This window comes from Quercus lobata, chromosome 2, assembly GCF_001633185.2.
Source record: "Quercus lobata isolate SW786 chromosome 2, ValleyOak3.0 Primary Assembly, whole genome shotgun sequence".
NCBI lineage: Eukaryota > Viridiplantae > Streptophyta > Magnoliopsida > Fagales > Fagaceae > Quercus > Quercus lobata.
This window is the reverse complement of record NC_044905.1, coordinates 36,430,797-36,445,070: the sequence shown is the minus strand read 5'-3', so window position 1 is coordinate 36,445,070 and position 14,274 is coordinate 36,430,797. Positions and strand designations below refer to the sequence as shown.

Sequence of the window (14,274 nt, the reverse complement as noted above, 5' to 3'; positions counted from 1 at the left end):
AAGACTAGGTTTAGCATGCGCTAGTTTTTAGGAATAAATGTATTAAACATGTGTGATATATATTCAAACAATAATGTACTAATTTTTAGGAGAAAAAGTTTATTACATAGTTTATTTTTGCTTTTTAATTTTTTGAATTACAATTTTAACCCTACTTTTTATTTTTTTAAGAATAAGGATTATTTAATTAAATTAGGAGTATTTTTGACATTTTTCAAAGATATAACTAACTTTCTAAATCCTCTTAATATATAGAAATAAAGATAAAATATCACTATTTTTGTCATACACCTTGTGAATAATAATAAAAATTTAAAAAATAATTATGGATTCATGAAATTGACTTACTGCGTTACAAACGGCCACTTATGATAATTGTGACAAAATTTGTAATTTTTTATGTAGTACTAGAATTACTCATTATGGTGACTTGTTCCATAGCCGCAACAAAATTTCTCAACATTTTTCACAACATTTAAAGTGTCAGGCTGTCAACCGCATCCTATGTAAAAATAAAATAAAATAATAAAATATTTATTGAGACCCACCTCATGAATGAGATAAAAATATTATGACATTTTGTTGTGTCTTTATACTTTCTCAATTATGATAGAGTATAGACCATATTACTATAATTAGAGGAATGTCTATTTCCATGTCAATTACTATCATTAATTTTTCTCACATTGCTTACGTGGAAACACCAAATTCACAAGTCACAAGTAATTATTAAATGTTCTCGATATAATACTCTCTTCTCTCACATTTAACATGGGAGGAGGGAGCACAACATGTTGATGTTACTTTTTAGATAAAACTTAAATATAGTGCTTAGTAAGTACCTTTTATACAATACGTTAGATTTTTTAATCAAATTCAAATGCATAACTGTTTTAAATTAAGTTATTCTTAAAAAAGATAACATTGTTTATGCTTCTTTAGTCAATGCTCCTAATAATTTGGCATTTGACATGTTTGGAGTTCCCAATGCTTGAAATGTGGTAAATTCCTTAATTTGCTTAGTTTAAAAGTATGTTTAAAAATGGACCTCAAATGACTCTAAATAAATGGGTGTTTAAATGTGCACTATTGCCTCCTTAAATTTCATCATTTGTTTATGCACAAGTTCCTCAAAAAACTGACGCTGTCTTGCATAATTTAATTGCTTTACAATTACATGACCAGTTTCAAAATGATGTCATTTTGCGTTTTTTAATGGTATCCAAAAATAACGTTGTTTCGGTGGTTACATGTTCAGTATTATTTTTCTTTTTTTGAGAAAAATGTTCAGCATTCTTTATTGTTATATTGGTTAATTTTTGGTAACATAATGTCGCTAGGTGATATGATAAAATGATGAAAAGGGAGAAGTCATAAGCTTTGGTTTGAAACAACGACACTGGACTGGAGATCATTGTTCGAATTCGAAATACTATTTCAGATGACAAGCCTCTCTTCAATTAAATGGTTCTTCTCACATGTAAGTCCTTCAATAATCAACCTAGAGTAACAAAAGGAATTTTTGTTAATAATCTAAAGGGAATGGCGTTTTTCAATTTCATGGAAGTACAATTGTTAGGTGCAAAGACCAAAGTTGGATATGTTGGTTCTATCAAGACTCTTGAATTGATATGGGAGATTGATAGCCCAAATGTCACTTTCAAAATCAAGTGATATGTATTTTTGATGTGTTCATGACATTGAAATATTGAAGTCCTTCTACGAAGTCCATTAATATGTCAGTCTATCCAAGTTTGTTCAAGTGTAGGCAAAATCTCCAACTTCCATCTTTGGCTAGTTTCACACTCCCTTACATGCCTTGTGACAATCTTGCTCCGTTTTTTTTTTTTTCTAATAGAAGTGTCTCTTGGCACTTTTTTGTGAAGATTTCTTATAGCCAAAGTTTCCAACTGTGGAGGAGTCATGGATGTGCTGCAATATACTTGGCTTTAAGGAGGATTCTTTTCCCAACAAAGACCCTTACTTTGTAAAGCATGATGCCCTTCTTCAAAAAGAATCCCTTCAAGCTGTTGTGTTGTCACCTTTCTAATCTTAAGGGTTGCAAGGATGCCCTTGCTGTCCTCATCCTTCTCATAGCATATCTGATCTTCCAACTCTTCAATCCAAAGGGTGATGAAGTATCTGCTTCTTCTGTTGGGGCTTCCTCTTCTTTTATGGACAAGCCATCTTATCACTCTATTGTCCTTCCCCACTCTTATACTCAACCAAAAACATGTAGCCAATAATTTTTTAGCTTTTAATTTATGTGTAGGGTTGCCAGTTTTCTATTCTAATAGGAATGTGACTGGTCAGTTTTAATAGTTAAAAGAGTTTACCTTAAAGTTTATTTAACTGCAATGACCGATGCCAAGAGCTTCTTATAAAAGTGAACATATGGTTGTGAAAGGTTATGGACCTCCTTTCGCGAATCAAGCCAGCTCTTAATTATGTACTTGATGCATCACATCTTTTATAAATATCTTGGAAAAATCGGTAGGCCGAGAGCCGGTGGGTTGGAGACAACTTTCTTGAGTTCTTCAAACGTTTCTTCCGCTACATCATTTCATTGAAAGGACTTCTTTTTCAATTAGGTTTGGTTGATTCTTTTGGTTCACCCACGGACCAATCAAAAATATTTTAATCCCATTTATTTTGATGCACTTTAAGATTGGTTTTCAACCAAGAAAAATTACACTATTTCACAAAAATGGGTAAAACACACGCACAAAAAGATGTACTCCAAATCTTCAATTTTTCACATTAGAATGGTCTCATGATTTACGAGTACATTACAATTTAGTAGTTCTACCCATTCTTCAGGTTAACCTTCTTTTTCTTTTCTTTTTTGGGGAGTGCGGGGTGGGAATGCTCTATTCTGCTTATGGTAAAAATAAAAATAAAAGGCCAATTAGGTTGTGCATAGCTAATCAACAGATAACTACAAGTTACAATGGCTTTTGAGTAGAGTTGTGGTGTGCCTTTGTGTTAGAACTCATTTCCTTCTACCTTGTATGTGTGTGTTTGTTTCTCAAAAAAATAAATAAATAAATAAAATAAAATAAAATAAAACAGATAACTACAAGTTCAAACACTCTTTCCCTAATCTATGCTTAAAATAACTCATGGTGAACCAATCCAAGATAGGTTTCTACAATTCCGGATTCTTGAAGTCCATCCTAACCAAAACAAGACTACTTTTAGTTTTTTCCACATGGCAATTTCAGTGTCAAGCATGAACTTGCAAGAACTTAGTTAACAGGGTGTACAAAACCAAAAAAAGATGAAAAAAAATGGAAAGAATCACAAGGCCCACAAAAAATGACGTCGCAACCAAAAACATTGGGTCAGTCAAATTATTTGATATGCCAGATCAGCATGCACAACCACCCCTTGGCTCGGAATCTGAAACAGCCTCAGGGATTCCTTGGAAATATCTGCAATTTAAAATGGAAGAATGAGCGTCAAAAAAGTCCATTGATGCATCTCATAGGCTGCTCCAAAATCTTAATGATATTAGGATATAACACCAATAGCAGAGAGAAGTACATGACTTCAGTATTATCCATGGATGATTCATATTTAACAGAAATTAAAGAGGGAAAAATAAAATCCCAATTCCCAACTATCTGTTGCATTTTAATACATACTATGGTATAACACAATAGAGAAGGGAAAAAACATCACAAGAATGCTCCATTGTACTAATGAAACAGCTGAACATAGACACCTTTTTTTTCCCTCCCATCTCCAAAACAAGCTTTGTTTTTTAGCAAACAAATTGTAAAATAGTAATTTGTAATCCAAGGAAATTAAAACAGTCCATTATTTTTAGATAGTATTTGACGTATTTGACAAGTATAAATATTTTCAAAATACAGAATATATGCATCACAATAATACCTATACTGGTTTTTTTTTTTTTTAAATGGTAAGTTACACAAGCACCCAACCCTCATCCCCACCCTCCACCTAGCACTTAGAAGGGGAGGAGGTACCAGTTGAGCTAGAGCTCAATGGCTTACTATTGAGTCGTTTTTGAAATGCCAATCTGCCCCACAATGGCCTTAATGAGAAAATATGAATGAACTTAAATGCTACAGAAAACAAATAAGGTATATACCATGTAATAAACAAAATGCTGAACAATAACTTAGATAGACTCAAATATGAACAACCAACCAACACAACAACAATTGAGATATAAAAGACAAACATTGAATTTTGCAAAAAAATTCACATTTTTTTTTATAGATAAGAATAATTTTATTAAAGAGAGGCTACTTCATGTACAAAGGACACAAAGTAGCCTAAAGAATTAAAAGAATTATATACAAAAAATCAACGACTATAAATGATGCAATAGAATCACTAATCGTAAAACCCCAAACACGAGACCACTCATATAAAGAACTAGTGAAGGTTGCTACAACAGAATCCTCATACTTTACACATCTTCAAGTGTGCTGATTATGCTCCCTCCATATATTCCACATCAATCATAATGGACAATATTCCAAATATCTGACTAATGCTTACCAACCCAATTTCTCCAACCAAACATAAGGTCAATGACCTTTTCCAGTAGAACCTACTGTATTCCAAAGAATCTAAAAACAAAGCTCCACAGGTCATATGCAACAGTACAGTGTATCAATAGATGATCCACCTTCTCCCACTACACAATTCTTATTCCAAAAACTTACATGAAGAATATATCTTTAACTATATGAAGGAAAAGAAGGAAAAAATATATTAATGAAAGGAAATTGAAAATGATACATGATCATTAAATGGAAATGCAGTTGTAGGACCTTGTTGAGAATATATTTTCAATTTTTTCTTATCATTCCATTTTTTACTTATCAAAAAAATATAACTTCAAGATAAATTCAAGTCCCATAAACAGTAGTACTAACAAGTAGATCAGAGTCCAAAATCTCAAAATACAACTACATATTCTCTTAATATCAAGGCATTTAGCTTAACTGCCAAAAGAAGAAGAGAAAAAGAAAAAAAAAAAACCAGATAGAAATAGGTGTCATAATACTAAGGTTCAGAAATTTTCATCTTCCCAAAAGAAAATGAAGTAGTTTGTCCGAAGGAAAACTTTCCATAACTTCAAAATCTATTCATTTTCACAAGAAACTCAGAATTGATACAATTTTCATAATCTGGGGAGTTGTAAAACCCTAAAAAGATTAGTTGACCATGGGTCCAACACCTTCTACAAGGCAGTCATCATATTTACTTGCCGATGGGTTGATTTCCTATCAGATAAAGAAGACGAAAATCCTCATAGACAATCTTCATTGCCATTAGCTTATGGTCAGCAATTACCAATGTATATGTAATGCAGTAAGTTGCATCACTACCACTGTGCAAACAATGGCCAGAACCAGCTGAATGGCCACACAATAAAATTAATCACTGATATGCATCATCATGCACATCTAATTTTTGTGCTCACCGACTGTTCCAATTTCCCTTGACCTTTCTCACATCTACCAAGCTATTCTTAAATTTGATCATAAATGCCACCCTCTTTTCTTCTCTTGGAAATGGTTTGTGATTAATTCTGTTAGCAAATATAAACAATATTCAAACTACCTAAAAGACTAAAAGAATATCCATAGTATAACCTCAAATATAGCGTACCACCAGACCTCATGGCATTTTCTTATGGGATTTTCCGCGCCTAATTATTTCATTTTACAGAATTTATTTTCCACCCTTCAAGACTTTCAACATCTTATTACAACCATAACTATATGGGAATTATTCAGACATCAAGGTAACGGCTATCTTGATCATGTGGTGGGCCCCCAATGTGATGAAGGAAAGGATCACAGTGTGAGAGAGATCCGGCATGTGAGAGAGAGAACGTTGTGTGATAGAGCAAGACTTCGAGAGAAAAAGGGAGAAAAAAGTAGTGGATAAACTCAAATAAATAAATTAAAGCCAATTGCTAAGTACAGTGCTGGTCAGAAATGGATTAACACTACGCTCACATACATTTTGCCTACAGTGCTGGACTAACTGAATGGCTAGTCCTATGTGGTGCTCTAATACCTTTCATAATCATAAAAACAGTTAATACATTTTATTGACAGGATAAAATGATACTAGTATATATTTATGAGCTAATGAACATAAGTTGAACACTACCAGTGGTAAATAGATCTTACCAAAGATAAGAGATAGACAGGTACTTCAAACATAAGCTCATTTATTTTTTTAACTAAATTATATGCATTTCTCACTTCCAATAAATGAAATTTAATGTGGCATTGTTGAACTGCACAGGTTTGAAGTCCTAATAAGGGTAGTTTTTCTTCTTCTTTTTTTTCTTTTTTTCTTTTTTTTGATAAGTAAGTTCTAAGGATAGTTTTTATCGGGCGCACACCCTTGATGCAGTACAAGCAATGATGACCTCTCACTAGGAATATCTCATATTCCTTGACCCCAATTTTTATCTCTTTAATTGTAGTAATTGTAGCCACAAAAATCATGCCTTGTTAGACTCCTGTAAAATATGATCCAGAACTCATTTCCATGGAGTGCTTCTGAACCCATGTTCATCTCAAAACTTGTGACTGTTAATACTTAGAATATTACTAGCACTGTATGTTTGCCATGGGGTTCATTTCAAACCTATGCCTGTTAGTACCTTACAACAGTGATATATAATGGCAAGCCAATCAAAAAAGATATCAACACTCAAAATAAACTTACATGTCCTGTTCACGCTCATTGGCTAGAGCAGTCTTGGCAATACATAAGAATGCAGCGTCAACATTATAATCCTCTTTTGCTGATGTCTCAAAGTAAGGGATGTTGCCTTTTGAAGCACACCACTCCTTTGCTTTCTTCTCAGAAACCTGGACAGAAGATAATTTAGGTTAACATCTAAGGAACAAAGAAACATGGATAGCACTGCAACTGTATATCCTTACCACTCGACTATTCCCACCATCAACATCAATCTTGTTTCCAAGCAATATAAACGGAAATGTCCTTGGGTTAGGTGGATTTGCCTGAAAAACAATGAAGGTGGAAACCAGTTCAACATTCAAACGGAAAAAGATATAAGCACCTTTTGAAAAACTAAAGCAAAAAATCATAGAGACTAAAACTAGAAATAATAGAATCGCAAATAATCAACTCAAAAACTGCAGACTGTTAAAATTGCACAGGAACTGATCAACAAAGCATGTAGTCTGCATTTAAATGTGATGGAGGAATCAAAATAAGTGAAGAAATTATATTCCTACAATACTTCAACATGTAAAGCCAGGTATTAGGATATAATGATGCAAATCATCGTATCAGTGGATCATGTAAAGCAGGGCTGTCAATGGATCAGCTCAAAAACCATATACAATCTGAATTCAAAACAGTCATAGTTCCACTATCATGCTAAATCAGTTCAGGCACTAGTAACAATAAAATCATATATGTGTGGGTAATTTTGTATTATAACACACCTATTAACAAGAGAAGGAAAGTTTAGATTTACATTATGAAACTTTAAAGACACCAAATCTGAATTTTCAAATTTTGTCAGATTCAAATTCAAGTGCATTTTTTTTTATGATTCCATTATGTCCAGACTTTCCATTGGATTCTGTAATATATAATCAGATCGAACTTGAATCCTATTAGATCCAAATCAGCTCCAACCTATTGACAGCCCTAATGTCAACTTACGAGCTTTACTGAATAAACTTTAACCAATCCACTTAAGCACCTAGCCAAGAGGCTTGAGGCGACAAAAAGGTGCTAGCCCAATTAAAGCAAAGCATGAAATTATAAATAATTATTATACATATATAACTTAAATCATATATACCTAATATATTATAATCAAGTGTCTTTTAATTGATTTAGGTCTATTAATTGATTTCAAAATAGGCTTAACATGGTTTAGGCTCTAATATTTTTTTTATTTTTTCATAAATAGGTTTAGGCTCTAATAATTATTCTAACTATATATTTAATTACAAGCTTTTAAAAATTAATTAATCAAATTATAAGTTTTACAACAACTTTCTGTAGATTAATTAATCTAAAAATAGGTTTTCTAAACTAATAATCTAAAAATAGGTATTATGACAACCTTCTAAAAAAATTTATATATATATATATATATATATTTAAATGAGGCTCTCGCCTTAGTGCTTTTTTCATGGCTAAAGGTGAGCGTCTCACTAAATGAGCCTCGCCTTAGAGCCTTAGTGGTGCCTCACCTCACGTCTTGCCTTAGAGCATTAGCAGTGCCTCACCTTGCCCAAGCGGCTCGCCTTTGACTACCATGAAAGGCATCGAGGGGTGCAAGAAAAACCAAAGGCACCAAATACAGCAACCAGAACCGACCATAATCATCAGTTTTGATTGGCATTCTCTCCTCCATCAGAACTATCAGTGCTGGTATTCAGAAATCCAAAAGATTTAGTTCAGTGGTCGGTTTTGTAGGTCAGCAAAACGATATCCTCCAAAACTGACAGAGATGCCCCTTAGATGGGAGATAATGGAGATGTGAGAGAGGGAATCTCAGACACACCAGCATGCTTGGTTTTAAAGGTCAGTCTGCAAAGAGTGAAGGATAAGGGGTTGGGAAGGCAAAGTGATTGAGCAAGGGAGATGAGGTTTTGGGCCATTTAACTTGAGACCGTGTTGAAGGGGGCTTAATGAGATAGTTTGATTTCCCAAAATTCTAGGCTATGCAAAAAGAAGACATTAACAGGCCCATTACTTATGGAAGAAATCAAGCCCACTGTTCTACATAGAAAAGCATTTAGGTTTGTTCCCTTAGTTGATCTCCATTGTCCATTTGAATTTTCGATCCATTATATCCTTCTTTAAGAACTTTGACCGGAACAAACCAAAGCAATGCAACATGAAAATTGAAGAATAGAAAAATAAAAGATAGAGAACCTAGGAGGCAGCACCTATGTCTGGTTAAAGTCAACACCAAGTAAAAGAGGAACTCTAGGAGTTAGCACCTAGGGGCTAGGGTTGGGTGGAGTCAGTACCATACCATTGAGACAATTTCAAGAGAAATCTGTATTCATCATCAAAAGAATCCATTGAGCCCATTCAAGCCCCTCTTGCTGCGTAAGGCTTCAAAGGTACTCAATCTACCACTACCAACAAAATCGACCAATGAACTGATATTCCTTCAGTTTCAGTTGATTTGATTTTTTAATCTGCCAGCCGGTGATCGGTTTTTAAATTTCAGAAACTGATGATGTCGGTTCAGTGGAACAAATTCCTCAACACCAACCGAATTACACTTGTAATAGTGACTCTTCAATAAACAAAGGCATCATCTTCCTTCAACTTTGAAAACTGACAAACACATCAGGGCCTAAGATCAGGCCGAAAGGCGTAGTCGATGGACAACAGGTGAATATTCATGTACTACCCCTTGTTGGCCCCGAGGGACGGAGGAGGCTAGGTTAGCCGAAAGATGGTTATCGGTTCAAGGACGCAAGGTGCCCCTGCTTTTTCAGGGTCAAGCAGTCTAGGGAATCAAATTAATTTTTTTATCACTGAGATTTTGGCAAGCTACTGTTCATGGTTCTAATAAAATTTTAAAATACCCCCCCCCCCCAAAAAAAAGGTGAATAATGGAAAGCTCCAATGGCACAAATTCTAATAAACACAGATTTAATTCTATTTGAGATGGGGGGGGGGGGAAATAAATCTCTCCTTACTGTATAAAGTACAAAAGCTGACAAAATTTTTAGCAAAAGAACAAATAAAGTAAGCAAAAAGTGTTATAATGATGTACTGTGAAAGATCATGCTGAGACAATATCTATTTTAAAATTCAGACAAGAATGAGCCATTTGAAATGCAATGAAAATCATTATTGTTTCCAAAAGGAAGGTAAGAGTTCCAAAATTTTCCCTTTCCAATGGCATTGCCTAAACCTCTCTAACAAATGATGTACTGTGCAAGATCATGGTGAGACACTATCTATTTCAAAATTCAAACAAGAATGAGCCATTTGAAATCCAATGAAAGTAATTGTTTCCAGAAGGAAGGTAAAAGGTCTGAAATTTTCCATTTCAAATGTCATTGAATAAACCTCTCCAACAAACCATTCATAACTATAGATAATGTCAATCTTAGCAAAAGGAAGTGCCATTTGAGTTGGAGCTTGTTGGCATGAGAGCCTATGTTAAATGATTTCAAATATGAAAGTCTAACAAAAGCATGTGTCAACAATGGGATTTGTTTTTTTCAATAGAAACCAACAAGATATCAGATGCTAGTAGGGGAACTACAATTGCTGCACCAACTAAATCTAAGAAGTTTTGGTGAAGTTCACACCTGCCTGTTAATTAAATAGCAGAAGATATCGCTTTCCCACCTACTAATCCCATAGTTCAAGCAAGAAAAATTTTCTCAATTTGAGGACCCCCTTAGGAAAAGTAACCTCCTTTCCACATTGTTTCATCTTGCATTCTCTTTTTTAAGAGCTACAATAATGGGGTGGGGGAGGGGAGATTTGAACCCTAGACATCTCCATTGGAAACACTAGGAGGTGCTAGTTGAGCAACAAGGCCCTTGATTTGCATTCTTGCACCATATTGCAAAAATATTGAATGAAATATAAAGAACTAAAACGCAAATCATATATTTAACAAACCTACTCTCTCAAACAAATAGTTTTTGCATGAATCAGTAGTAATGAAATAGACTAGAAAGTTATACTTATACCTAGAAATGAAGCACTCCGAGCCAAAATAATGTGTAACTAACACTTTTTCTTGTACTTTCATTATTAAGTGATGCTCCCACTAGAACATTTCAATTTCTTCCTCTTATATTATCACTATTAAGTGAATGCTGCCACTAAAACATTTCAGATTCTTCCATAAACATTCCAATCACTCAAACGATAACTGACAAACTAAAATTTTTTTTTTTACGTGAAATAAAACAAATTGCCTTAAAAAGGAAAAGTGGCTGTTAGCAAATCATCAAAACCAACAAGGCATAAAGATTGAATAAAGGCATTGACAAGTGACAACCAACCTGTTTAAGAAACTCCTCATGCCAATTATCAAGAGTATCAAACGACTTCATGACGTTAACGTCATAAGCTAGAACACAGCAATCTGCGCCTCTATAAAACGCAACTCCAAGACTTTGAAACCGCTCTTGGCCTGCGGTGTCCCATATCTACCAACCAGCATGAACCCACAATGATATCAGACATTAAACATTAATCCCCCATTAAAAAAAAAAAAAAGAAAACTAAAGTTACAATTGAATAAAGCCCAAATACCATTTACCCACTTGTAGAGTGACGAGCCTGTCATCAATTTGGAGCTCTTTCGTGACGAAATCGGCACCAATTGTAGCTTTATACTGCTGACTAAACTTCTTATGCACATATCTAACAGCTAGTTAAAGATCCACAACTACAAACATTACCCCATAATAATTTCTTAACCATATTAACAAATGGCTCAGCTACAACACACTATATATTCAAAATTTAATCACCCAAATTAGCAAGCAGAACCATTAAAGAAACCAATCCAAAAAAAAAAGAGGAAATTAAAAACTATAAATCGCTTAAATATTGAAATACATATATGATAATCTCACAGATCAATGAGTTGAAAGTTGAAAGGATACTGATTCATCAACGAAGTCTTGCCGACCCTGAAATCCAAAAACTAAAAAGAATTAATACAATAACATAAATAATAATAATAATGTGTAAAAAGAAAGAAAAGGCAAAGTACGTACCCACTGTCGCCGAGAACGATGACCTTGAGCAAGGTACGCCTACGCACTGACATGGCGATTTGATTTCAGAATTTTTGAAATCTAAAGCTTCTTTATATATATATATATTTTATAATTTGTGCGAGTAGACAAGTTCCTTTTTATAGAGAGTGGATGAATTGAAAAGGGAACAACGAATGAATAAAGCGAAATAAAAGGATGTTTCCTCTGCTTTTGTAGTTTTGTTGTGTAACTTTTACAATCGATTAATTGAGAGTTTGAGTTTTGGTTATGATGATTTGTTGTGTATAGACACTTGGAATACTGACACTTGGACATGTTTAATTCTGCACTACCGGAATACTTTTGCACTAACTTTTTTTCTTTTCTTTTTTTGAGAAAATTTTATTGTTTTTTTTAACAAACTGTAGATGTGGCCAATATTAATTGGATCAATTTTTCACTTACAAATAACCAATAACTATATCAGCAATTTATAACTTTATCATTTTTTTTTTCTAGAAGAATGTTAAACTATTTTACGACAGTTTTATAGATTATTATTATAACAAATTTTTACTAAATTTATTATTAATGTCACTTTTTTATTTATTAATAATTATTTAACATATCAGTCCGTAAAACATTTTATAAAAGAATTTGTAACTCTAACATTTCCTCATTCTTTCTCAAAAAAAAAAAAAAAACATTTCCTCATTTTTCTAATATAGGCAATGCAAACAACGACAACGTCATGCAGAGAGGAAGGTTCTTGTAAACATAGCATCCAAAATTCCCAACTTCATTCTAAAAAACAAACAAACCCTCATTTATCTCATCTAGGGCATTCGGCATTCCCAACAACCCTTTCTTGACCCAGCGATAGAATTATTTGGGCTTAACACCGGCCCAAATGTCTTCTTAAAGCCCAGATTATTCTTCAACAATGCTCACCATATCAGATTTTTTGAATAGGCCACATAAATCTACTTCGGTGTTGCCTCTAGTGGGCTTTGGAATTGAGCCCACTACCAAAGGCCCAACTTGCTGGGTAAATTCCACGTGGCGCTCACTTTATCTTAGGAAAACTAGGGCATGTGTTTAGCATTAGTTTATTTAATTTTTTATTGATTTTTTTTTTTTTTGATAAAAATGTACTCAAATATCTTGTACTTTGAAAAAGTGAGAAAAATTAAGAATTCAAAAAACTATATATAAAAACTAAAAATTTGTCAAATAAAACTATAGGGAATGGCTTTTTAAGCTAGTATTTAGCGGAAAATCTTGTATGAGATGGTCTCATGAGACAATCTCAAGAAATACTTTCTCATGTTTAGCTTAGCTTATTTTCTACACTATTTGCAAACATCACATGGATCCCCAAGAAAGAAGTTTATTTCAAGTTTCAACTAGCTTATTTCTACTACTATTGCGAGTCCCACTTAGCTTGTTTTTGTTCAAAAAGTCACTACTTTGCAGGTTCCACTCTACGCGTAAGAGCACTCACAACAAAGGAGGGATAATGCTATATTGCTAAAATTTAGCTCCACAAACACAAAAATCTCACTACAGCAGTGGAGGCAAAAGCTAAAATTTTAGATGATTTACTACAGTGCACATCTATATATAAATGTACACTGTAGCTGAGAGCAAAAAAAAATATATATATATATATATATATATATTTTTTTTTTTTTTTTTATTCGGCTAGTTGATTAAAATAATACACCTTCCCCTTTTTTTTTCATTCTTTCATGCCTCTCGCTCTCTCATTCACTCTCATCTCTCAAGCTCACTCTCTCAACTCCGGTCTCACTCTCTCAACTCTGATCACCGATCCATAAAGCTCAACTCAAGCTCACTCTCTCAACTCCGATCACCGACCCACAAAGCTCGCCACCGATCGGAGTGCCTGACTGGGAAACCCATGGAGCTCGCTGCTGAACGGAGTGCTTGCTTGTGGATATTGGTTCTTTCACGCCGCCAGTGGTTGTATCACGCCGCCGATCGGAGATTTGGGTTTTTTTTTTTTTTTCCCTGCTGTGGACTGGTGGTAGTAGTGGTGTTGATGGTGGTTGTGGCTGTGGTTGTGAGGAAAAAGGAGAGATTTTTTTTTTTTTTCCTGCTATGGACTGGTGGTGGTGGTGGTGTTGATGGTGGTTGTGGCTGTGGTTGTGGTTATATCGGATGGTGGGATATATTATTTTTATTGTAGTGATTATATTATTTTATTGTGATGTTTATATTATTTTATTGTGTTAAAAGCTAAAATAGATCCACTGCTGTAGCATGTGTGTAGGAAAAATAGATAAAGTGACTTTTTGTGTAGCTAAATAGCTAAAATTTTACATCCACTGTTGTGGATGCTCTAAGGGAGTACGTCTCGGCCTTTGGGGTGGACTATGGCAAAGGGAGAAAAATGAAATTGCCACCCAGATTAGGTCTAGGAACCATATTAGACATTTTGGGCCAATCACTTACATGCATAGGTCTGCATAGCAAATTATGGGTTCGGAGTTTGGGTATA

General features: G+C 34.0%; 1 protein-coding gene across 1 annotated transcript; it reads right to left on the bottom strand.

Moving 5' to 3' along the window:
• Positions 1-3,077: 3,077 nt before the first annotated feature.
• LOC115975474 (ras-related protein Rab7-like) lies at positions 3,078-11,876 on the bottom strand. The gene is made up of 7 exons (XM_031096259.1): positions 11,769-11,876; positions 11,655-11,681; positions 11,310-11,409; positions 11,046-11,192; positions 6,954-7,034; positions 6,733-6,878; positions 3,078-3,434 (listed from the first exon to the last, which is right to left on the bottom strand). The coding sequence occupies exons 1-7, from the start codon at positions 11,819-11,821 to the stop codon at positions 3,371-3,373; spliced, it is 618 nt and encodes a 205-aa protein (XP_030952119.1). The 5' UTR covers positions 11,822-11,876; the 3' UTR covers positions 3,078-3,370.
• Positions 11,877-14,274: the final 2,398 nt, after the last annotated feature.